Below are 25584 nucleotides of genomic sequence, written 5' to 3' on the forward strand. Positions count from 1 at the left end.
GGAATTTTAAAAACATTTCCAAATAAGGGGCAATTTAGCGTGGCCAATCCACCTACCCTGCACATTTTTGGGTTGTGGGGTGAGGCGCCTGCAGACGCGGGGAGAATGTGCAAACTCCACATGGACATTGACCCAGAGCTGGGATCGAACCCGGGTCCTCAGCGCCATGAGGCAGCAGTGCTAACCACTGCGACATCGCGCCGCCCTGCCATGGAACATTTTACTCCCTTTTACAATTCCTCTTCCTCTCAGGAATATACTTTAATTGCGAGGTATTTAATATCTCCCTGAACTTTGCCTCAACTGTCCACCCTCAATTATTTGTGCCCAGTGTACTTGAGCCAACTCATTCCTCAGGCCTATATAATTACCTCTGCCCAACGCTAAAACTCGGTCTTCTCTCGTTGTCTTTTTCACAATATTATTGGACAAGCTTCCAGCACCCTGTCAGACATTCTAGATCATAACTTGTGCAAGTAAATTCTCCGACCACCACCACCGTGGTGCAGTGTGTTAGCGTCCCTGCCTTTGAGACAGAAGCAATGGGCTCGGGTCCTCCCCCCAGGACTTGGTGACCAAGGAAGGTGTGTTCATAACGCGGCCAAAACAGGTTGAGTGTCAACCAGGAAATAGCAGGTTCATCGCCAACCTGCAAATCCTTCCAAACAGGCCGGAAAGAGTGGGAGCGACTCCTGGTCAACCACACGTGATGTGGGTTGGCGCCCCCTCAAGCTATAGGACCCTGGCAACAGCCTAACAACCTGTCCCAGGAATTACTAGCTATGGAAAACGACAAAAGTCTGCCTGAGTGCATCTCTAGGCATGGGAAGGAATTTGGGGTCAGTGCCATTGTCTCTTAGCCTTCTCCCCCCTCAGGAAAACAGCCTAGCTTCTCCAATCGTCCACCTAAACATTCTAACAAATGTCTATCTCATTCCATTTTAGGAAATCTCCTCTACATCTTCTCTAAGGTCTTGACATCCTTCGAATGGACAAAGTACCCCAGCCGGGGCCTAACCAATGATTGCTAAAAGGCTTAGGAGATTTGTGTGCTTCCCCCCCCCCCCCCCCCCCCCGCGCCCACTCGCTCAGTTCTACATTTAGGGGCTGGTTTAGCACACTGGGCTAAATCGCTGGCTTTTAAAGCAGACCAATGCAGGCCAGCAGCACGGTTCAATTCCCGTACCAGCCTCCCCGAACAGGTGCCGGAATGTGGCGACTAGGGGCTTTTCACAGTAACTTCATTGAAGCCTACTCGTGACAATAAGCGATTTTCATTTTTCATTTCATTGTCCTTCGAAAATTGTAAAGTGTAATATTTATGGGTTACTCTTACCTGAGCCAATCTTTGCTTCCAACTGCTGGAGGCCACGAGCTTTCCAGATCTGGGCCAGTTAACGGCGGACATGATGTATATCTCCCTGCTTGCCTTCTGCTTGGATCTCAAGAGTGCCAAGGCTATCTTTGTGGCAGTGCCAGGCGGGTTGGGGTTGTACGAGCTGATGCACCAGGTGGCGTACATGGACAGTTTGGGCGCTGTGTGCTGGGCGTGGTTGGGTTTGGTGTAGTTCAGGAAGCACCAGCTCACGCTGGTGGAGGTGCGAAGGCTGGGGAACTGGAGGAACTGCTGGAGGTCAGCCACGTCCGACAGGAGAATGGTGCCCCCCACCACTGTGCCGCCCTGGCTGGTGGGCACCTGGACCAGCATGCTGATGGGAAACTTCTGGGTCTGCTGCGTCTGAGACTCTGAGGCGCTTTCACCAGGTGAGGGGGGAGCTCTTTGGGGACTTTCGCCGTCAACGCTCTCCATGTCGCTACAATGGCTCGGGAACAGGCGTTCCTCGGATGGGATGGACTCCAGCGTCTGAATGCTGTACCGCTGTGAAGAGGAAGAGGAGGAAGAGGACAATGGGGAAGAGCGCCCCTCTTTCAATTCTGTGGTGCAGAACTGCCGCACCAGTTGCGGCTTCGCTGGCTTGGGCACATTCTGCGCCATTGTGGCGGTCGAGACGTTTGACTCTTGGAGGCTCAACTTCTCCAGCATCTGCCCACAAATCTTCTCCTCCTTAATCCGCTTCTGCTGCTTGGTCTCCGTAAAGAGCTCCAGGCTGCTGGCAGGGGAGAGCATTCGTTTACTCCCTCCGATGGAAGACGAGTTGTCCGTGCTGACAAGGTTCAGGCTCAGAGGCACCGAGACCTCGATCTTGCCCGTCATCGAGGGGGGCAGTTTCCATTCTGGGTACTGGAGCAGACCTCTCCGCTGAGCTGCCAGCACGTGTGCCAGCTCCTGGCCCATCCCCTGCACCGCCGTGGTGCTCACCAGTGTGCCTTTGGGCAGGTGGTCCTCCACCTTGCAGATGACGATGGCATTGTTGCCGGTTGGCGGGCGGGTGCCCTGGACGTGAGACACGCTGGTGTACATGACGCTTCCGTAGGTGGGCACATTGGCCTGAATCCTAACTGGCACCAGTAGCGGGGGTGAGGGTTGCATGGCCACAGAGCCTGGAGCCACAATGACCTCGGGCACACGTGGCGCTGGCGCGCTTGCTGACCCCCCACTGCGGTCTGGCTGGAATTTCGCCCGGCGATTCGGAGAATGCTGAGGGGAGGCGCGGGGTGACGTGGGCGGGTGATCCTTCTCCCTCGAACCCGCTCGGCTCTGGAGTCGTCTCTCGGCTGGAGGGCCCGGCTGATGGGCCGGGAAAGCTTCGCTCGAATTTGCTGGGATGCCTGGCGGGACCTGTGGGTAGGGCTGTGGAATCACCACCCGCTGGGAGGCGTAATGGTCAGAGGAGGCTGACTCCGCAGCGCCGGGAGGGAGCAGATGTCCCGGCCCTGGTATTGACATCTCGCTCGGAGGTTGGGCCAGGAAGTAGGGGAGCGGCTGTTGGTGATGATGGTAGAGCTGCCAGGGCTGGTGCAGGTCAGGCTGGTGGACCGTGTCACTGGGCAACTGGCAGGTCGGAGAGCCGCAGACCGCCTTCCGGCCATCGTCCGGCAGCACTGGAGACCGCGAGTGGTGGCGCAGGCCCCGGGCACCGACCGGGCACCCTTGGCCAATCTGCATTGGTTCTGCCAGTTCCTGGCCATGTTCCAGTTGAGGAGTCTCGGAATACTGGCTGAGCGAGGCCTGGCGCACCAGGAAGCATTTCCTCCTCTCTTTGACGATGGGCGAAGAGGCCCGTATTGGGGCTATGGCGCCAGACTCCCCCGATAGGTTCCCGTAGTCGAAGGACTTGCTTCGTATCTCAGCCATCTCCATGTAGGGCTGACATGGAGCTTGCTCGGAGGCAGAACGCCTCATCTCCTTCTGCTGCTGGTTGAGCAAACCCAGTGAGCTGACTCCATACGGCACCGTCAGATATTCCGCAGCCTTGCTGAAATCCTCCACCTTGGCAGTGGCCGTGGGCTTTAAGCTCTCCTCCCTCTCCAGCGAGAGTGAGAAGCTCGAGCTGTGAGACCAGTTACTCTCTTGGCTGGGACTACGGGACAGGGTGCTGGACTCCAAGCTGGATTCCCCTGATGAGTATTCCAGGTCAGCCAGCCGGAGCCTCTTCTTCTTGGGCGGGAGCTTTTCCGCGGGAAGCTGGGACAGCGTCTCGCTCCTCTGCGGCCACTGGAACTCCTCGCTGCTTTTGTCCGGTTCCTTCATGGGAACCTCCTGCTCCTTCTCGGGCTTGTCTGGCTCCTCCGTCACACGGATCTCCGGCACCTGGATGTTGTGCTGGCGGACAAGTTTGGGCGGCAGTTGTGGCTGAGGAGGCAGCGAGCCGGCCTGTTGCTCACCCCCTTCCGCCTGCCCGCTCCCCAGGCCTTGCGACGGTTCGCTAGTGGCTGGAATATCACACAGCCCGGAATGATGGGCAGGGATAAGCTCCATGGACTCTGACCGCTCGAAGGAACTGGGCCGGCTCAGGGAGTTGGTGTGTTGGATGACGGAGATTTCGTTTCCCGTCACCCTGCGGCTAGCATCTGCTGCCTGCTTGCCTTGAGGTGAATTAGGCCAGGCTTCCGCGGAGCTGAGGGCCTCCTCCGCTCCGGGAGTCTCTTTGTCTTCCACCTTTCTGCGGAATTCCATCATGCTCCCCCCTGAGTCCCGCAAAGAGCCGTGAAAGCTGGAAGCGGTCATAGTTGAAACAGAAACAGTCCTGGAGACGGGCTCCTGATCGAGCGATGCGCACTCTGATTTGCAATCACCCAGTGAGGCCAGCGATGTGGTCGAGCCACTGTACGGACTGCTGTAATTACTGGGAAGGTCTTCCTCGTCTCCCACGCTCTTTTCTTTCCTTCTTTTCCTGAAGGGCAAGTTCTCCAGTCCTTGGCCAGTCTTGTAGTGCATGGGTTGAGCGTGTGGCCCGTATTCCGGACCGCTCTCGCCAGCAGATTTGGGGATTGTCGTCTTCATCCGGGGCCCATGCGGCTGGGAGCAATAGAACTTCCTGTGGGCCTCAAGGTTGTCCCAGATTTGGTATTTGATTCCACATATTTCACACTCGTACACCGAGCCCCTGCCTTGCTGGGCTTTCCTCACTAGCGGTGAGAGATCCCCGTCTCCTGTCTCCCCCTCCTCCAACTTGGCAGCCACCAGATGAGGGCCCTTCCGGAGGCCGTGACCCTGCTCTGAGTCGTCAGATGTGCATCCTGTTGGCGGATGGCCCTCGAGCCCTGAGAATAACTCAATCGCGGTCTGCCGTTTTAACATGCGTTGGTGCGATAACCCGACTGAACCTGAATGAAAGACATCGTCGGAGCCGGCTATCCTCTCGTCAAAGGAGTGGCTTCCTCGCAGCACCTGAGGAACACTAAGCCCATTTCCCGAGGATATTGGCATAGAGTTGCTTCTGATTAGTGGTGCACTGTCGGCCATATCTGAAGGGACACCTAAATGTTCCTTTTCTGCTGACATGAAGGACTCACTGACATTGGCGTGGAGGGAGCCTCCAAAATATGTTTTTACATCACTCCCAGGATGCCCCATCAACATTTGGTGCTTTTGAAACTCGGTACTGTCTCCCCGATACAACGAAAACTTCCTGGGAGTGTTCAGCTGACTTGGGTCAACCAAGACTTCATTGTGGGTGATCAGCTGGATGATACGTTCTTCAATGAACTTGTCAATGTCCGGTTTCGTGTCGGTGATGGTTACTGAACTGCCCTTCTCTTTGAAGGCCATCAGCGGAGGTTCCTGAGTCGCCATGCTTGCTGCCAGAGATCTGGGGGCAAGTCTGGCAAATTTGCCGAAGATTATTTCTGCGTACGATTTGACGTTGGTGTTGGGGGGGCTGACCTGCTGCTCTGCGCTCTCCGAGCGGGAGAAGTAGCCAGAGTCCGTGCTCCCCTTGCTGTGGGGGCTTAATAGGTTGAGGGACTGCTCACTGTCCTGCCCCCTTTTCTCACTCAACCTTAGTGCAAGCCTTTGTTTGATAGTGTGCGGGCCGCCATATTTCCAAACGACGCCCGGACTTTGGGAGGGTTCTGTTTTTATGAACGGTGGGCTTTCGGTCGGAGTCTTAATTCCCCCTTTTGGGACGATCAAAATAGGAACTTTCATCGGACCTGCCGATGGCTCCTCGCTGAACACATCAGAGTCCGAGCTATATTTCTGACTGCTCTTGCTCAACATGCGCCGTTCAGCTTTGGGCGAGTAGCACGGAATGACTTTCCCATCTTCGGCAATGCCGGACTCTGGTCCCATTCCCAAGGACAGCCTCTTGTTGATGCCGATCTCCTCATCTGTGTCTGTGCTCTCATCGCCCTCAGAGTGCAGCTCAGCTTCCTCCCCGATTGCCGCTGGCTCTGTGTCCGAACGGCACGCGGCCTCTGCTTCCGCCACCGAGACCAGGCCGGCTTTAATGGCATGGGCGTGGGACTTCCGGTGCTTGTACAGGTTGCTCTTGGTCTTGAAGGAGAAGCCGCAGGGTACACAGGGGTATGGCCGTTCGCCCGTGTGCGAGCGGATGTGCTTCTTCAGCACGCTGGGCTTGGCGCATGCCCGCCCACAGTACTGGCAGATGTGTTTGCCGGGCTTCTTGGGCCTCTTTTCTCTCCGCAGGGCCTCTTCCCGTGAGCCAAGAAGTGCCTGGGAATAGTGGCGGTAACTGAGCGGGGAAGGGCCGCCCGCTTTCTTGCTTAAACCCGTACCGACGTGGTGCTGGTGGTGGTGCGGGCGGTGTTGGAGGGGGTGGAAAGCCTCAGGGCGGGCAGGCTCCATTTGGCCCGCCAAGGGCTGCCAGGAGCGGCCCTCCGAGCCCAGCTCCGGGGTGGAAGTGGGGGGGTAGCCCGGAAGACCGGCTTGGTGGGGGAAGTGTGGGAATGAATGGGCGTAGTGGTGGTAGGGGTTTCCGAGTAGATGGCGATGCTGGCGTGGGGGCTGCTGCTGAGGGGCCTCCGCGGGGTGCTGAAGCTTGGGTGGGTAGTAAGGCTGCATTGGCCCCATGCTGCCAACCTGGCCCGAGTCTGCTGCTAGTCTTTGTGACACCTGTTCAGAGAAAGTGTCTGGTTGCATAGGGGTCAGATCCCGACTGCCTTGACCTGCAGGCCCAGTGTCCTCAGCTGCGCTCAGCGTAGCACGTTTAGGCTTCATATCCATCAGGACGGGTGTAAGTGTCAGATCGCCAAGGCTTTGGGAGGCAGATCAACTGCATCTACAGCTGTGCTTGGTGAAGCTCTGAAGCTGCCATTTGCTATAAGTGGTTATCATGGACACACACTATTGCGGGATGTGAAGTCACTGCGAGAGTACTTTACTGACCATTAAATCAAAGCGTAATTAGAGGATGCGTCGCTCACAGAGTTTCCTTCATTCCATGCCCTGTTTCTTTTCTCTGTAAACTACCAAAGTGCAGGGCAGGTTTCGCTGGGCAAATTCAAGCTATTTTTCTCGCTTCACTTGTGGCTGGCCTTCTGAAAAGCTTGGCTTTCAACCGCTTCATCTTTTCCATTATAAAACGCCGTTGTTTTTTTTTTTCAATAGGCACAGGGGAATGCGAACACCTCCGCCCCTTTCCTCCGACCCTGTGACATAATTAAATCGTGGGATGCACGGAAATCTGGAAGGCCCCACTCCTGCCGCAGGGTACCCTCGGTGTCCTGCTGAGCAACACTGGAGCAGGATTTGAAGCTTCCTTTCGGATTTTCAAGAGGGTTTCTCGGAATGGGTTCCTAAAGACGGGAAACAACAACAAAAAAAAATTAGCTGACAGTTCCCCGTGAATATCTTGACACTTAAAGCATCAACATGGGGCCTACACCCTCTCTAAGCCATCAGCTGTGGTTCACTGGCGGCACATACACTTCTGATTCAGAGGGTCACGGGTTCAAATCCCACTTCAGGAGAATTGAGCATAACACACTTGAATGAGGAGCAGGAGTAGGCCTTTTGGTGCCCTCAGGCAAGCTCTGTTGTTCAATAAGTACAAGGCCGATTCCTTCTGGGCCTTCTCACACCACCCTCGGCCCATAACCCTTGACCCCACCACGAGTATTCAGGAATCTGTCTAACTCAGCCTTCCGTGGCCCAGCCACCACAACTCTCTGCGGAGGTGAATTCCAAAGACCGACAGGCCTCTGGGAGGGGACGTTCTTCCTCACCTCCATTTTCAATGGAAGATCTCTCACTTTGAAACTGTGCCCCCTCGTTCTAGAACCCCCCATGAGGAAAGGTCCAGACTGACGCTCGGTTCGATATTTAGGCTAAGGGAGTAATATTTTATTTTGCGTCTTAGGAGGAATTTGGTTTTTTAATTCGCTGGATGTCTGAAATGCAGAAACACTAATCAACATGGGGGCCGTATTGTAGCAAAGGCATTAAAGCAGGCGAGAGAGTGTACATTGTGGATACTGGGGAGGGGTTAATACAGACATTAGGAGGGAGGTGAGACACGAGACCAATTTCCTCCAAAATAGAGACGAAGACATGATTTATCGGAGCGGTTCAGAATTATGAAGGGGCTTAATAGACTTAATAAGGAAAGACTATCTTGCTGAAAAGAACAACATGTTGCTGAAGCTCTTGCATTCATCAGGACAAATGCAGGAACACCAAATTTCAAAAGATCACAACAACTTATAACACAAGAAAGGGTGTTGATTGGCTGGTGAGTTGACTCTGATTAGATGTTATGAATTACCTGGGACCTTGGGGAGCTGTGAAATCCCTAATTCTTTCTCCTCAGCAACACATTGGTCAATCCATCAACACCCCTTTCTCCTGTAATATAAATTGTCGTGATTTGTTGGAAATTTGGTATTCTTGCATTTGTCCTGATGAGTGCAAGACATAAAGTTTCAGCAACCTGTCTCTTTTTTTTGGCAATGTTCAAATTCTGTACTACCAGGCCACTATTAGATGTCACGTTTTTAGACGTGGTCACCCCGCAGTTGAAGGAAGTGCAGTCAGAGAGGGAATGGGAGACCAGAAGAAGCGGGGGAGGCAGGTAGTCAAGAACTGTATTTCAAGCAGTGAGAGTGACGGTTCCTCTGGGGAGCGCAGCCAGAGCCAATTTCACGGCACTGTGGGTGTCTCAGCTGCACAAGCGGGAAGGAGTGAGAGTGGAAGGGCAATAGTGGTAGGAGACTCGATAGCGAGGGGCGCAGACAGGCATTTCTGCGCCCACAGACGTGACTCCGGGATGGTGTGTTGCCTCCCTGGTGCCAGGGTCAAGATGTCACTGAACGGCTGCAGAGCATTCTGAAGGGGAAGGGTAAAGAGTCAGAGATCATGCTTCATATTGTTTCCAATGGCATACGCAGAAAAGGGATGAGGTCCTGCACCAAGAATTTAGGAAGCTGGGTAGCAGATTGAAAAGCAGGACCTCAAAAGGTTGTAAACCCTCGGATTACTCCCGGTGCCACATGCCAGGAAGCATGGGAAAAGGAGAACAGAGAAGATGAATGCATGGATGAAGAGATGGTGCATGAGGGAGGGCTTTAGCTTCCTGGATCACTGGGTCTGTTTCTGGGGCAGCGGGAGCCTGTACAAGTCAGACGGGTTACAGCACAACCAAAATACAATCAATATCTTTGCGGAGAGGTTTGCTGGTGCTGTTGGGGCGCAGGCACAAAGGAACATGGAAGGCTGGATGGCATTTATTTTTATGCAAGGAGTCTAACAGGTAAAGCTGATGAATTGAAGGTGTTGATTAACACATGGGAAGTGTGATATTCCTGCTATCACATGGATATGGTTGAGGGAGGGGAACAGGACTGGCATCTCGATATTCTGCAGACAAGTGCTGCAGTGAGGAGGAGGACATCATTGCAGGCTCCTCAATTGAGGCCATCGGGATAGAACTTAAAAACAAAAATGGGGGAATCACATTGCTGGTAGTGTGCTATAGGCCCCGAAACAGTCAGGGAGAGATAGAAGAGCAGATACGTCAGCAAATCTCAGAGAAGTGCAAAATTAATAGGGTAATAATAGCAAGTGATTTCAACTATCCCAATCTTATTAATTGGGATAGTCAGAGTGTGAAAGGTTTAAAAGGTGCGGAATTCTTCAAATGCATCCAGGAGAGCTTTTTGAGACAGCAGGTAGAAACTCCCTCCAGAGAGGGGGTTTTATGTGACCTAGTTTTAGTAGATGGAGTTGGGCAGCTGGTAGAGGTGTCAATGGGGGAGCATTTTGGTGATAGTAACTGTAACTCAGCAAGATTTACGGCAGTTATGGAAAAGGACAAAGATGGACCAGAAATAAGGGCCGTGATTCTCCCGCAACCGGCGGGGCTGGCCGTACCGGCGCCAAAGAGCGGCGTGAACCACTCCGGCGTCGGGTCGCCCGGAAGGTGTGGAATCCTCCGCACTTCCGGGGGCTAGGCCGGCGCTGGAGGGGTTGGCGGCGCACCAACCGGCGGCGAAGGGCCTCCGCCGGCCAGCACGAGTTGGCGCATGCGCAGGAGCGCCAGCGTGTCCTGGTGCATGCGCAGAATCGCTGGCGTGATCCCTGCGCATGCGCAGGGGGTTTCTTTTCCGCGCCGGAGTTTATTTTTCGCGGAGCTTTACACATCGCGGAGGGAAAGAGTGCCCCCCACGGCACAGGCCCGCCCGCAAATCAGTGGGCCACGATCGCGAACCAGGCCACCGTGCCCCCCCCCCCCCCCCACCCCCCCCCCCCCCCCCCCCCCCCGCGCACCCCCCCCCCCCCCCCGCGCGAGGACTCCGGAAGCCGCCCTCAGAGCCAGGTCCCGCCGGTACGGACCTGGTCTAATCCACGTCGGCGGGACTGGCCGAAAACGGGTGGCCACTCGGCCCATCGGGGCCCGGAGAATCGGCGGCACCGGCGCGGCTCGATCCCCGCCCCTGCCAAAAAACAGGCGCCGGAGAATCGTCGGGGGGGTCGGGGAATCCCACCCATGGTTTCCGAATTGGGGGAAGGTTGATTTTAGTAGGATAAGACGTCCTGGATCAGAAGTACCATTGATCAGAAACTGGACTAGCCACATTAATGCTGTCGCCAGCAGGACAGGTTAAAGGTTAGGAATCCTATGGCGTGTAACTCACGTCCTGACCCTCCAAAGCCTGTCCACCATCCACAAGGCACAAGCCAGGAGTGTAATGGAGTACTGCCCATTTGCCTGGATGAGTGCAGCTCCAATAACACTCAAGAAGCTCAACACCATCCAGGACAAAGCAGCCCGCTTTATTGCTCCCCCTTCCACAAACATTCCATCACTGATGAACAGTGGCAGCCGTGTGTACCACCTACAAGATGCACTGCAGTAACTCACCAAGGTTCCTTTGACAGCAGCTTCCAAACCCACAACCACTACCATCTAGAAGGACAAGAACAGCAGATACCTGGGAACCCCACCACCTCCAAGTCACTCACCACCGTTCCTTCATGGTCGCTGGGTCAAAATCCTGGACCTCTGTCCCTAACATCACAGTGGGTGTACCTACATGTGAAGGACTGCAGTGATTCAAGAAGGCAGTTCATCACCACCTTCTGAAGGGTAACTAAGGATGGGCAATAAAATCCTGGTCTAACCAGCGACGGCCACATCCCGGAAATTAATCTTAAAAAACGCCTCACCCCATCCTTGCCTCTGTAATCTCCTCAAGCACCACGGCCCACTCAGAAAACTGTTATCCTGTCATAATGGCCTCTTGAGCATCACCAATTTTAATCACTCCACCGCTGGCAGGTGTTTAGTGAATTGGACATTGTGAATTCTCCCTCTGTGTACCCGGACAGGGGCCGGAATGTGGAGACTGGGGGATTTTCACAGTAACTTCATTGCAGCGTTAATGTAAACCTACTTGTGACGCTAATAAAGATTATTACATGAGCAATTTTCGTATCTACTGCGAAGCTCCTCGTGCCTTTCCCCATACCTGTGTGGAGGCGACTTATGGAACCAAATTATCAATGAACCCAAAGTGAAGTCTTGGTAATCACCTCTCTGAAATACTTCCATGTTCAACGTCCATCCAGCCACCATCATCTTTGGGTGATGTTTTTTTAAAATAAATTTAGAGTACCCAATCATTTTCTTTTCCAATTAAGGGGCAATTTAGCGTGGCCAATCCACCTTACCTGCACATCTTTGGGTTGTGGGGGTGAGACCCACGCAGACACGGGGAGTTTGTGCAAATTCCACATGGACAGTGACACAGGGCCGGGATTTGAATCCGGGTCCACAGCACCGCAGTCCCAGTGCTAGCCACTGCGCCACATGCCGCCCGGCGGGGCGGGGGGGGGGGGGTTGTTTGTTGATGTAAATAGGATGTGTTTTCAGTTAATGGACTGGGTTTGACATTCTGCACCACAACCCTTGAAGGCCCATGAATAAATCGGAGAGAAAGGATAGAACGGATATGGGCAGCAAGGTAGCATAGTGGTTAGCACAGTTCTGTCACAGCTCCAGAGTCCCAGATTCGATTCCGGACTTGGGTCACTGTCTGTGCAGAGTCTGCACGTTCTCCCCGTGTCTGCGTGGATTTCCTCCGGGTGCTCCGGTTTCCTCCCACAGTCCAAAGATGTGCAGGTTAGGTGGATTGGCCGAGCTAAATTACCCTGAGTGTCCAAAAAGGTTAAGTGGGGGTTACTGGGTTACGGGGATAGGGTAGATGTGTGGGCTTGAGTGGGCTCTTTGTAAGGGCCGGTGCAGACTCGATGGGCCGAATGGCCTCCTTCTGCACTGTAAATTCTATGACTATGACTACGACACAGGTTTCTCAGGCCGACCGACTCTTATGAAACAATCAGGGGCACTTTGATTGTGGGACCGATGGGTGGGCGTTGCGGCTGGGTGCGGGAAACGCTGGTGATCAATTGAGAGGGGGTGGGACTGCTGGTTATCCCTCAGGGGAGGGAAGTGGGGCGGGCGCCGGTGATGGTCGCGAAGGTCAGCCGGCGTGGGTCGCGAAGGTCGGCCGGCGTGGGTCGCGAAGGTCGGCTGGGTTGGGTCGCGAAGGTTGGCCGGCTGATAAGTATGGGTCGCCGGAAAAAAAGTTTGAAAAACACTGCCTTAAAATCCAGGAGAGTTGGCCACCTGAACCCAGTGGAGATTTAGAGCACAAATATTGTTTGCTTTTAATTTGCTCAATGAATGGTCAAGGGGAGCTTGGGCATTTAGCACATCGGATCATAATAAATGGGGCGGAATGTGGCGCAGTAGTTAGTACTGGGATTGCGGCGCTGAGGACCCGGGTTCGAATCCCGGCCCTGGGTCACTGTCCGTGTGGAGTTTGCACATTCTCCCCGTGTTTGCGTGGGTTTCGCCCGCACAACCCAAAGATGTGCAGGGTAGGTGGATTGGCCACGCTAAATTGCTCCTTAATTGGAAAAAGAAATAATTGGGTACTCTAAATTTATATTTAAAAAAGATCACAATAAATAGGAACAGGGGTGGAATATAAGGCCCATCAAGCCCTCTCCACCACTTAATACGATCATAATAATGTAATTCCTAATGGTCAAGCAGTAACAGCACAGATGCCACGAGCATCTGATTGGCCCTGAATTGTTCACTCACTGGACATAATGGGCGGGATTCTCCGGGAATCGGCGGGGCGGGCAGAAACGGCGCAGTGGATTGGCGGGAACCACTCCGGTGTCGGGCCGCCCCAAAGGTGCGGATTCAGGGGCTAGGCCAGCGCCGGAGTGGTTTGCACCCCGCCGCCCGGGGTGGAAGGACTTTGGCACCGTGCCAGCCGCGGCCGAAGTGACTCCGCCGGCCGGCGAGGGTCTGCGCACGCGCGGGAGCGACAGCGGCTGCTGACGTCATCCCCGCGCATGCTCAGGGGGAGGTTCACCCTCGCGCCGGCCTACGCGGCCGGCGCATAGGAATAGAGTGCCCCCACGGCACAGGCCCGCCCGCGGATCGGTGGGCCCCGATCGCGGGCCAGGCCACCCTGGGGGCACCCCCCCGGGGCCAGATCGCCCCCCCTCCCCGATGACCCCGGAGCCCGCCCGCGCCGCCAGGTCCCGCCGGTAAGGGACCAACTCCAATTTACACTGGCGTGTCCTGCATAGAACGGGCAGGACTTCGGCCCATTGCGTGCCGGAGAATCGCCGGGGGAGAGCCCGCCGCGCCGACCGCCGCGGTGCGATTCCCGCCCCCGCCAAATCTCCGGCGCCGGAGAATTCGGCAGCCGGCGGGGGCGGGATTCACGCCGTCCCCCCGGCCAATCTCCGACCCGGCGGGTTGTCGGAGAATCCCGCCCAATATGTCCAAGGCTCGGATAGACAGATTTTTAATCAGTCAGGGAATCAAGGGTTTAAGGCGGGAAAGTGGAGTTGAGGATGATCATACCATTAGAACATTACAGCGCAGTACAGATCTGTTATGATCTCATTGAATGGCAGAGCAGATTTGATGGGCTGAATGGCCGACCTCTGCCCCTATGTCTTATGGTCTAAGATTCACACTTTGTGTGATTGGAGGTTAGGGCCGGGTTTGTGACACTGCAGGGGATTTTATCCTGCTTCCGAGCATGAACCTCTCGGATATAAATGTTCCAATTCTTAACGTCAACGTCTCTCATCTTGATGAATTAGTGCGTCACAAACAAGTACCACATTTTGGCAAGTCCATTACCTATTTTCTGGTCAAGTTCCGCTTCAGTGTGTTAATCCCAACTCTTCCTTTATCGTGGCATCAGATTAATCTGGCAAGGATTAAACAGAGGGCCTGTAAGAACACGCTTTGCAATTGTGACTGGCTTTCCGAGACTGAACACAATCAGTTAGACAGACAGGCACCTATGTTTTTGTTGGATGATGAATAATTAAACCACAAGATTGCCAGATAAACGTTGAACAAAATCTCGCACACAGAAACTCTCAAATAACCTTATTCTTCAAAATAATCTGCTTTGTTGGAAGTACTTCAAGTAAAGGTAGCTCATAATGTTCGACGCACACCTGTTGATTTGAGAGTTTGGGGGTGGTGGGGGGGTTGCGGGGGGGCAGAGAGGATGCTATTGGCGGGGAAGGAGATGGTGGAATTTTAGAATTCGAGAGCTCAGGACCCAGGTTCCTGAAAACACAGACTTCAAATGATGACGTGTCAGACATAGGCGGTCAGAATTGGAGGGACGCAGAGACCTCGGAGCTATGTCGGGCTGTAAGTGGTCACACAGACAGGGTTCAATACTTTTCTCTGCTACAGCAACTGGATAATATCTAATCTTAAATTACGAAGTGTTTATTTTTGGCTGGGCACCTTCCCAGGGTCTCCATAGAACATAGAACATAGAAAATACAGCACAGAACAGGCCCTTCGGCCCACGATGTTGTGCCGAACCTTTGTCCTAGATTAATCATGGATTATCATTGAATTTACAGTGCAGAAGGAGGCCATTCGGCCCTCTGAGTCTGCACCGGCTCTTGGAAAGAGCACCCTACCCAAACTCAACACCTCCACCCAACACCAAGGGCAATTTTGGACATTAAGGGCAATTTATCATTGGCCAATTCTCCTAACCTGCACATCTTTGGACTGTGGGAGGAAACCGGAGCACCCGGAGGAAACCCACGCAGTCACGGGGAGGACGTGCAGACTCCGCACAGACAATGATCCAAGCCGGAATCGAACCTGGGACCATGGAGCTGTGAAGCAATTGTGCTATCCACAATGCTACCGTGCTGCCCTTAAGAACAAATAAATCTACACTATATCATTTTACCGTAATCCATGGACCTATCTAATAGCTGCTTGAAGGTCCCTAATGTTTCCGACTCAACTACTTCCACAGGCAGAAATTTGCATTTGCATCAATCCAGTAAGTCTAGGCCTCTGTCCTTATCCTGAGGTCAACAGGAGCTCCACTGTAATACGTTGGGTACGATGGATCTTTAGAATCGGTCCCAAACAGACAATCCTTTTTTGATCGGTCAACTACAATCACCTTGCCGTTCCATCCCATTCTCCAATTCCTTCTCTCTCCAGAAACATATCTAGAATTGCTTCCACAAGAAACCCCCCCCCAATGCACTATCAATTACGACGAAACGAGAGTAGAATGTAATCAAGGCTTTATTACACAGAGATGTGTGGCGTTCTACAGCAGCTTACGAAATGGCTGCTGTTCGGAGTTCACACACATTTATACTCTGCCTACTGGGCGGAGCCAGCAGGCAGGGATCTACCCCCGTACCTGTAAGGGGGTAAATCCCTGAGGGCCTTACCGTAATACCCATATATACAACATAATACAACAGCAGTGACTACCACATTCACCCCCTGTTAAAAATGAGTCCAGCGGGGGTGATGAAAACTATATACATACAGATTGGTTTTAAAATTACAGAGGTTACAAATTTAGATGATCGGGCGCCTTGATCTGTCGTTGAGAGCGCCGCGGTGCTGGTGGCGACTCAGGCGTCGGCTTGGTCTTCGGTGACTCCAGGAGCGTGTCGAAATCCTCTTCATTCCCAGGTGGGAGCAAGGGGAGGACGGATTGTCCTGGAGCAGGGGCTGCGGTGGGGTGTGCCGGGGGAGGGGAGGGTGGCGCCGGGGCAGGCGGGGGTGTGCGTGGGGACCCAGCTGGTGCCAGATCCCTGAGGGAGAGTGTATCTTGGCAGCCGTCGGGGTACGCTATATAGGCGTACTGCGGGTTCGCATGGGGTAGCTGTACCCTCTTAACGAACGGGTCCGCTTTGTGGAGCCGCACGTGCTTGCGGAGGAGAACGGGTCCTGGAACTGCCAGCCACGTTGGGAGCGAAAACCCGGAGGTGGACTTCCTGGGGAGGGCAAAGAGACGTTCATGGGGGGTTTCGTTGCTCGCGGTGCACAGGAATGACCGAATGGAGTGAAGTGCGTCGGGGAGGACCTCCTGCCAGCGGGAGGCCGTGAGACTTCTGGACCGTGGGGGCAGCTGGACAGCCTTCCAGACCATCCCATTCTCCCGCTCCACCTGCCCGTTTCCCCGGGGGTTGTAGCTGGTCGTCCTGCTCGAGGCAATGCCCCTGTTGAGCAGGTACTGGCGCAGCTCCTCGCTCATAAATGAGGATCCCCGGTCGCTGTAGGTGGGGAAACCGAACAGAGCGAAGATGGTGTTGAGGGCTTTGATGACGGTGGCAGACATCATATCGGGGCATGGGACGGCGAAGGGGAATCGGGAATACTCGTCAACCACATTAAGAAAGTACGTGTTGCGGTCGGTGGAGGGGAGGGGCCCTTTGAAGTCCACGCTGACGCGTTCAAAGGGGCGGGAGGCCTTCACCAGGCGCGCACGGTCTGGCACCGGTAGAAGTACGGTTTACACTCCGCGCAGACCTGGCAGTCTCTGGTGATAGCCCTGACTTCCTCGATGGAGTAGGGCAGAGTAAGGGCCTTAATGAAGTGGTAAAAGCGGGTGACTCCCTGGTGACAGAGATCGTCGTGCAGGGTCCAGAGTGGGTCCACTTGTGCGCTGGCACATGTACCTCAGGACAGGGCATCGGGGGGCTCGTTGAGCTTACCGGGGCGATACAAAATCTCGTAATTGTAGGTGGAGAGCTCGATCCTCCACCTCAAGATTTTATCGTTTTTGATCTTACACCGCTGTGTGTTGTTAACATGAAGGCAACCGACCGTTGGTCAGTGAGGAGAGTGAATCTCCTGCCGGCCAGATAATGCCTCCAGTGTCGCACAGCTTCAACGATCGCTTGGGCCTCCTTTTCGACGGAGGAGTGCCGAATTTCGGAGGCATGAAGGGTGCATGAAAAGAATGCCATGGGCCTGCCTGCCTGGTTGAGGGTGGTGGCCAGAGCGACGTCTGATGCATCGCTCTCGACTTGGATGGGGAGCGTCTCGTCGACCGCGTGCATCGCAGCCTTGGCGATGTCAGCCTTGATACGGTTGAAGGCCTGGTGAGCCTCGGCCGTCAGTGGGAAAGCGGTGGATTGAATGAGTGGGCGGGCCTTGTCCACATAGTTTGGGACCCACTGGACGCAGTACGAAAAGAACCCCAGGCAGTGTTTGAGGGCCTTGGGACAGTGGGGGAGGGGGAGTTCCATGAACAGGTCATCCCCACCCCCCCACTACTTGCCTTCAAACAACCGCGCAACCTCAAACAAACCATTGTTTGCAGCAAACGACCCAGCCTTCAGAACAGTGACCACGACACCACACAACCCTGCCATGGCAATCTCTGCAAGTCGTGCCAGATCATCGACATGGATACCACCATTATACGTGAGACCACCACCCATCAGGTACGCGGTACATACTCGTGCGACGCGGCCAACGTTGTCTACCTCATACGCTGCAGGAAAGGATGTCCCGAAGCGTGGTACGTTGACGAGACCATGCAGACGCTGCGACAACGAATGAACGGACATCGCGCGACAATCACCAGGCAGGAATGTTCCCTTCCAGTCGGGGAACACTTCAGCAGTCAAAGGCATTCAGCCTCTGATCTCCGGGTAAGGGTTCTCCAAGGCGGCCTTCAGGACGCGCGACAACGCAGAATCGCCGAGCAGAAACTTATAGCCAAGTTCCGCACACATGAGTGCGGCCTCAACCAGGACCTGGGATTCATGTCGCATTACATTCATCCCCCACCATCTGGTCTGCGAAATCCTACCAACTGTCCTGGCTTGACACAATTCACACCTCTTTAACCTGGGGTTACCCCATCTCTGGATCTGTAAAGATTTAATCACCTGCTAATGCTCGCATTCCAAGCATTGTCTGGCATCTTTGACTTTGTCTATATATATGTTTCTGGAACATACCTCTTCATTCACCTGAGGAAGGAGCAGTGCTCCGAAAGCTAGTGTTTGAAACAAACCTGTTGGACTTTAACCTGGTGTTGTAAGACTTCTTACTGTGCTCACATCAGGAGTCAGAAGGTTATGTGGAAACGGCCAGAAATACCAGGGTTTGTAACCCAAATGCAGGCCTGATTTTCCCTACCGTTCCCGACTTTCCTGTTCGGCAATCTTTGGTATTTAATCGCAACAAACATTTGCTTTTAAAATCGTCAAAATTTAAACTTAGGCCAATTCACAAGTCTCTAAAGTGGGATAAGCCTGGACTGTTACCCTATCTTTTCCCTGCACAAGAGCCGATCGACCTTCGATGCACCCTGAGCAATTGTGGCTTTTTGTGCCAGTGTTTGCAGTGTTCAGTCTAGGTAAGGTAGAGAGGGGAAATTATCAAAGGTGAAACAGCAGATTCCAAGGAATTCCACAAAAAAAGGAAGCGTTTAATAGGCGTTCGTTGGAATTTGAGGAACTACACAATAAAGGAAGCATTTAAGCGAGGTCACAGAAACCCTTCAGGCAACAGCTCAACATGCCTGAGTGTGGGTTACATCTACCCTACCTAAACAAGTCATCAGAGGCCCTGATTGCTTCATTCTGACAAGTTCTATTATATCCCCGCCTCCAAAGGCAGCCCTGTCTTTGGAAAGACAGGGTTTATACCAGAAGGCAGCAATGAAATGAAAGACATAATGAACCGGACATGGGAAAACTGGAAATTAGAGTCAATCCTGGGAGTCTGCTCTGCCATTAAATCAGATCCTGATTGATCTGTATCTTAATTCCATCCATCCATCTTGGCTCCTCCAAGCTTAACACCCGGACATAACCAAACTCTTTCAATCCCAGTTTCGAAATGTTTAATTGAGCCCCCCCCCCCCCCAGTCTCAACAGATATTGGGGGAAGAGTCCAATTAAGATTTTCATTCGCTGTTGTGTGAAGAAAGGCTTCCTGATATCCCTCCTAAATCCCAAACTCTCGATCCTACTGCCAGAGGAAATAAATTTCTCTCCATCAAACGCTCAAATTATTTTAAGTGTCTCAGTTAGACCGCTCCTTAATCTTTAATACAGGGAATACAATGCCACATCCACACAGCACTCCTTCGTGAATGAACCCTTTAAGCCCCGGAATCCTCGGGATATCGGAAGAGATGTTCGCCTCCCAAGAGTTGGGGGTCGGCACCTCACTGTGGGTCAGGTTCAAAGTGCTCGTCGTTGGTTCTGTCTATTACATGCATGAAAGGCTGTGCTTCGGGTGAGCAAGGAAGTTCTATTCAATGAGGTAATGGTTGCACTGCCCACTGCGGGGGGGGGGGCGGGGGGTGTCTTCATAAAACGTAAAACCCCAATGACAGCGGCGGTATCAGCTTATTGCCCTCGAGAAGATAACGGTGAGCTGCCTTCCTGTGCCGTTGCAGTCTCTGTGGTGTAGGGGCACCCACAGCGCAGTTAGGTTTAGCACAGTGGGCTGAACAGCTGGCTTGTAAAGCAGAACAAGGCCAGCAGCGCGGGTTCAATTCCCGTACCGGCCTCCCCGAACAGGAGCCGGAATGTGGCAACTAGGGGCTTTTCACGGTGACTTTATTTGAAGCCTACTGGTGACAATAAGCGATTTACATGCCCTGCTGGGGGTTAGCAGGGACCCGGAGTAATTCACGCAGCTTTAGCTGCGGATACGGGCCTCCGCACATCTGGTTTTGAGTCCGCGCATGGCTGCAGCCTCCAGCGGCCACGCCAAGCGAGCTCCCATAAAAATAAGTCAAGTGGTGAATGAAGGCGAGCATTTTTCCCCCATTAACTGTCCGAACTTACAAAGGAAGCACATTTAAAGGTAATTTAAAGGAAGAAAACAGTAAGGAAGAGATGCAGCATGATCGAAAGTTTGACTTAAACCTGCGCAAAGTTTAGCTGGGGATAACTGGAGCTGTGGTGAGCTGTGTGAAATCGCCAGTGCATTTTTTCGCTCTTACGCGTGAAGCAGCTGAATCCTTCAAAAGGACAAACTTGGAGGGAATATGGAAGGAATTAGAAATGGATTCATCATGCCAAGGCTGCATCAAAGTACAACAGCGGACTAATTGCATATTCACGCAATTTTGTTCCTGAAGCTGTCGTTAGTTATTGGCGACTTTTAAGCTGGAAACTATCCATCAGGACACAGGACCAGGTGATCATATGGTAACTCCAGGTGTGGAACATCATTCAGAGCCTCCAGCCTCTACCATCTTAAATCAACCATCCAGAAAGATCCTTTTTATCAATTCATTTTATGGGATTTGAGCATTGCTGGCAAGGCCACCTTGCCCATCCATTGATGCCCTTGAGTAGATGATGGTGAGCTGACTTCTTGAACGGCTGCAGTCCATGTGGTGTAGGTACACAAGAGACTTCCAGGATTGTGACCCAGTGACAGTGGAGGAACGGGGATATATTTCCAAGGCAGGATGGTGAGTGATCTGGAGGGGAACTTCCAGGCGGTCATGTTATCAGGTATCTGCCATCCGTGTCCTTCTAGATGGTCATGGGTTTGGAAGGTGCTGGCTAAGTGAGTTGGTGAGTTCCTGCAGTGCATCTTGTAGATGGTACACACGGCTGGCACTGTGCGCCGATAGCAGAGGGATTGAATGGTTGAGGAAGGGGTGCCAATCAATCGGGCTGCTTTGTCCTGGATGTGTTGAGCTTCTTGAGCGTTGTTGGAGCTGCACTCATCCAGGCAAGTGGAGAATATTCCATCACACCTCTGACTTTATGTCTTGTAGATGGTGGACAGGCTTTTGGGGGGCGGGCGGTCAGGAATTGAGTTACTCGCTGCAGGATTCCTAGCCACTGAACTGTTCTTGCAGCCAGAGTATTTATATGGCTAGACCAGTTCAGCTTCTGATCAATAGTAACCCACAGGATCCTGAAATATGTGCCTTGCAAGAATTGTTCGCTTAAGTCCAGATTTTTGCCTCCATGTCTCAATGTGGAAATGTATTTCATACAGTGATTGCACATTGTATGAAGGGCTTTGATATCAGCGCTGCTATTAGGGGAGTCAACCATGGCTCAGTTGGCAGCGCTATTGCCTCTCCGGGGTGCCGGCCTCTGAAGGAAATGTTAAAGCGAGTTAGCACCTGTCCACCTGACCTGGACGTAAAAGATCCCATGTGGCATTATTTCGTAGAAGAGCAAAAGAGTTATCCTTGGTGTCCTGGCCAATAGTCATCTCCCGAGCAACAGTACAAAATAGAAACAAGTTATCTGCTCATTATCACCTTGATGTCTGTGGGATCTTGCTGTGCATAAACTGCCTGTCACATTTCCTACATTGGAACAGTGACGACACTTCAAACTAAAGTGTGCAAGTCACTTTGGGATGTCCAATGGTTGTGAAAGGTGAAATATAGATTATGGTCTTATGGTCTAATCCCTTATTTGCAGCCTCTCCTGTTCTCCCAATTACATACTTTAACAAAGTAATACCCAGTTTTCTATTTTTCTGCTCCTTTACCAGTTTTATACCCCTCTATACTATCACCTCTCAACACCCCCTTGCGAAGATGAAGAGTGCAACCTTCTGTAATTTTGCCTCCTAACTCGAAAGATGGTCGAAGGGATCAGCCTCCCGGATCTTCTCTACACTGATCCCACTGGAATGTCTCCCCTTTAGTCAGTGACCAACACGGACTGCATTAATCCTAACACCATATCATTGCAACCTCCTCCAACTTACACTGGCTGTGTAGTTTAGCATTCCTCCATTGCAACACTGAGTTGCTTTGGGATGTCCTAGAGTTATAGAAGGTGCCATACAAATGCATGCCTTTTAGAGATACTTTCCATACATTTGCTGAGCTGAGAGCCCCGACTTCCATTATTCCAGTACAACTGCTGTACCAAGTGAAAACATTGCTTGAATATACCTCGTTCGCTCAGATGTAGTTTGTCAACTGCATAATGTTTATTTATAAGATGAAGAGGTTGTGAGTGCTTATAGTTTCTGCTACCGATACTTTAAATGTCTGAATTATAGAGACGTCTATAGGGCTGAGTAAAAGCATTTTTTAAAAGAAAGTCAGGAATGAATGACTGTTTTTAAAGCTTTCTCACACATTCCACTGTTACTCTCGGTTCTGGGTGAGTGGGCCTGGATTTGCAAAAGATTGGCATGAAGGGTATTAGAGCTATTTGAGGTAGGTAGAGGAACCTAGGTTGACATGGAGGGTATTTGAGGCTATTCGTAGCCCATCTGACAGAAATTGAGGGTGGGGGGTGGGGGGGGGGGGGGGGGGGGTATTGCTTGGCAATGTGGCTGTGAATCCTGAAATTAGCGACCACCTTAAATGTCCGTGAAGGCTCCAGACTGTGAGAATCCAAACCAGTGGCTCCAACTTGCCCCACTGCCCTGCTCGTTCCCCATAAAGCTGCAATTTGTTACCCGTTCAAGCATTCATCCAATCTTCTTTTTAAAGTGACCATCGATCCGTTTCCATCGCTCTGTCCGGCAGTGCATGAGGTGTGAGAAAATGTTTTCACACATCACCTCTGGTTCCTCTGCCAATTACCTTCAATCTGTTTCCTTTGGTTACTGACCCTTTTGTCGCTGGACACATGTCTCTTCTTCTTTACTCTGTCAAATCACTTCCTGATTTCTAACACCTCTACCAAATCTCCTGTTAATCTGCCTCCACTCTGAGAGCAGCTCCCCACATAACTGAAGTCCCTGCAGTTCTGGACCTTTGGATCAATCTTTCCTGCTCTCTCCCTGAAAGTGGGCGGCTCAGAAATGCCGGCTGGGACCTGACCAGTGAGTAGTAATGTCACCGGTTATAACTTGGTTACGCCTGGTTGATTGGCTCTGGGTTAACACTATTATCAGGCCAGTCTGGAGTGGTGCACAAGCTCTTGGTGTAATGTGAAACTATGCGTTATTGCAAATCTAGGTTTTATCCTGTTAATGACTGATAATTATTTTCTAATTTCACTAATATTTCCTGCTGTGTCCCATCTGTTTCTGTGCGTTACTTCGTTCACAGAGCGTCACACAAGTGTGAAACTTTCGATTCAAATCCAAAAATAAAAACGAGAATTAACACTTCAGAGCAGAATTTAGGTTAATGGCGAATGGAGCCCCGTTTTGCTCAAACTAAAAGAAGTCGATTTCAAAAGACTGGAGGTTAAAGCTGCTTCGTCGGGTATTGAACTGAAGGAGAATGCAAAACATCACAATTAAGGCCAATAATGTTGCGAAAAATTTAAATTTAGTTAATATTCTGGACGTGTCAATCTCTGGTATCCTTGGGAACGAAGGTCCCAACTCAGGCCTTGAGGACAAAGTCTAGGCCGACACCACCGGTTTAGGACTGAGGTGGTGCCATAACTGTGATGTGAGTGGGAGGGGGGGGGGCCTGCCGACTTTCAGATGAGATATTAACTAAGACCCCCGTCTGCCTTCTCAGGTGGATTTAATAGACCCCACAGCTCTGCGTTGAAGAGTTAGGGAATTCTCCCTGGGATCCTGGATAATGGCTGTAATTCTCCAGCCGATGGCTGTCAGCAGGATTCTCTGTTCCCACCAATATCGTACCCCCGCCCATGGGTTTCCCGGTGGTGCGGGGTGGCTTCAATGGGAATACCCATTGGCAGCAGCGGTGGCAGAGAATCCCGCCTCCAGCGAATGGCGCGCCGCCTCCCGCTACCAAGAAGCACGCGGCTGGGAGGCCAGAGAATCCCGCCCACTATGTATCCCTGAATGAAAGCTAAAAAACAGGCTATCTGGTTGTTAACATGTTACTGTTTGTGGGAATGTGTTCTTCAAAAATTGGCTGCTTCAATTCCTACGTGACAACGAGACATTGACGTTGCCTTCCTCTATCCCGGTATTTCAATGATACAACGCAAAATACATCAGTCTTTGTCAATGAGCGTACAACAAACCCAGGCAGGAGGTCTGAGGAAAGCCCCAACTGGGGAAGAGCTTAGGGAACCATTGGCCCAACTTCACTAGTCCTCCCACATGACACCCATCACATCAATGTGTCAAATGACTCATATACTGCGTCGCAAAATATTGAGAGAGATCTCCTTCATTCAGATTTGAACGAATTGTATACGGACTGTTCCTGCCATCTGCTGAGAGAGCCCATTCTACAGATTGGCCACTCACATGCTGATTAATTCCAAATTTATCTCTTTCAAGAACAGGTCATGTCGACTGTTCTGGACAAGGTGACGGTAAAAGAAAACAGAAAGAGTCAGAAGGGGAATAAAAACACGAAGCAGAAGATAAGACGATGGTTTGTAAACAGGGACGTGACACAGGAGAGACGCTGAGGGGGAGCCAACAGCCGTTGGAGAAGGCTGGCTAAAAAACATTTGGGGTGGTTGGCTTTCGAAGGAATCTACGAGGGCAGCTGATACTCTTCAGATTATCTCCCCGTACAAATATCGTGGATGTTGAAATACGAAATAAAAGCAAAAAAAATACTGGAAATACTCAACAAGTGAGGCAACATCTGTGGAGAGAGAAACAGACTTTTCAGGTCGAGATCTTCAGTTCTGATAGAAGGTCACAGACCGAAACGTTGGCTCTTTTTCTCTCCATGGATGCTGCCTGACCTGCTGAGTATTTCCGACTTTTTCTGTTTCTATTCAAACGTCATCACACTCCTGAAATTGCTTCATGATGTCTGCAACCACCTTGAGTGGGAGATCCGAAACAGACACATTTAAAATCTGGACCGCGATCAAGCAAGTCTGGCCGATAGTCCCCATACTATTTACAATCTACTCGACAATGGCTATTCGCCGCATTAAAGATCAACTGCCCGCTGGTGTGAGTATTAAACATGGTGTAGATGGGAAACTCTTTAACCTCCGTTGTCTCCGTACCAAAAATGAACGGGCTACCATGGACATACATAATCTACGGTTTGCGGCTGACTGCAGTGTCGCTGCTCGCTCTGCACCAGCCATTATCAAACTCTTCAATTATGCAAACAAAATACTTGGCCTATCCTTGAATATTGCCAAAACAAAACTAAAATTTTATCCTGATCTGGTCAGCAAAATATTCCACCTCCCATATATGTGGATGGGGAAACTCGGAAATATGTTGAACACTTTCCATGCCTCATCTGCCACCTCTCTCAAAAGGTTATGATTGACAAGGTGATCCAACACCTCAATTGCGCCAGCTCAGACTTCTACAAAGAATGGCAGTGTGTGTTTAACTGCAAAGATCTCCGCAAGCCCACAAAGGTCCTAGTTTGCAGAACACTTTTCAGCACCTCATTCTTGAACATCAGTGAGACTTGGACCATGTATCAGTGGCACATAAGGGGGCTAAAGAAATTCCATCAGCAACGCCTTTATCGCACGCACTAGATTCAACGAGAGAACCATTA

At 51.9% G+C, this 25584-nt stretch overlaps 1 protein-coding gene across 8 annotated transcripts in view; it reads right to left on the reverse strand.

Moving 5' to 3' along the window:
* The window catches only part of hivep2a (HIVEP zinc finger 2a), a 342236-nt gene that overhangs the window by 61151 nt on the left and 255501 nt on the right, over window positions 1-25584 (reverse strand). For 5 of the 8 annotated variants that reach the window (XM_072513915.1, XM_072513908.1, XM_072513933.1 and 2 more), the window contains exons 2-3: window positions 14040-14109; window positions 1337-7161 (exon numbers count right to left, since the gene is read on the reverse strand). In XM_072513915.1, coding sequence (XP_072370016.1) covers window positions 1337-6589 — 5253 coding nt within the window. In that variant the 5' untranslated portion in view covers window positions 6590-7161; window positions 14040-14109. The remainder of the gene's footprint in view (window positions 1-1336; window positions 7162-14039; window positions 14110-25584) is intronic. The other 3 variants (XM_072513949.1, XM_072513957.1, XM_072513964.1) reach the window with 1 other exon arrangement.

This window comes from Scyliorhinus torazame, chromosome 1 (genome assembly GCF_047496885.1).
Source record: "Scyliorhinus torazame isolate Kashiwa2021f chromosome 1, sScyTor2.1, whole genome shotgun sequence".
Taxonomy (NCBI): Eukaryota; Metazoa; Chordata; class Chondrichthyes; order Carcharhiniformes; family Scyliorhinidae; genus Scyliorhinus; species Scyliorhinus torazame.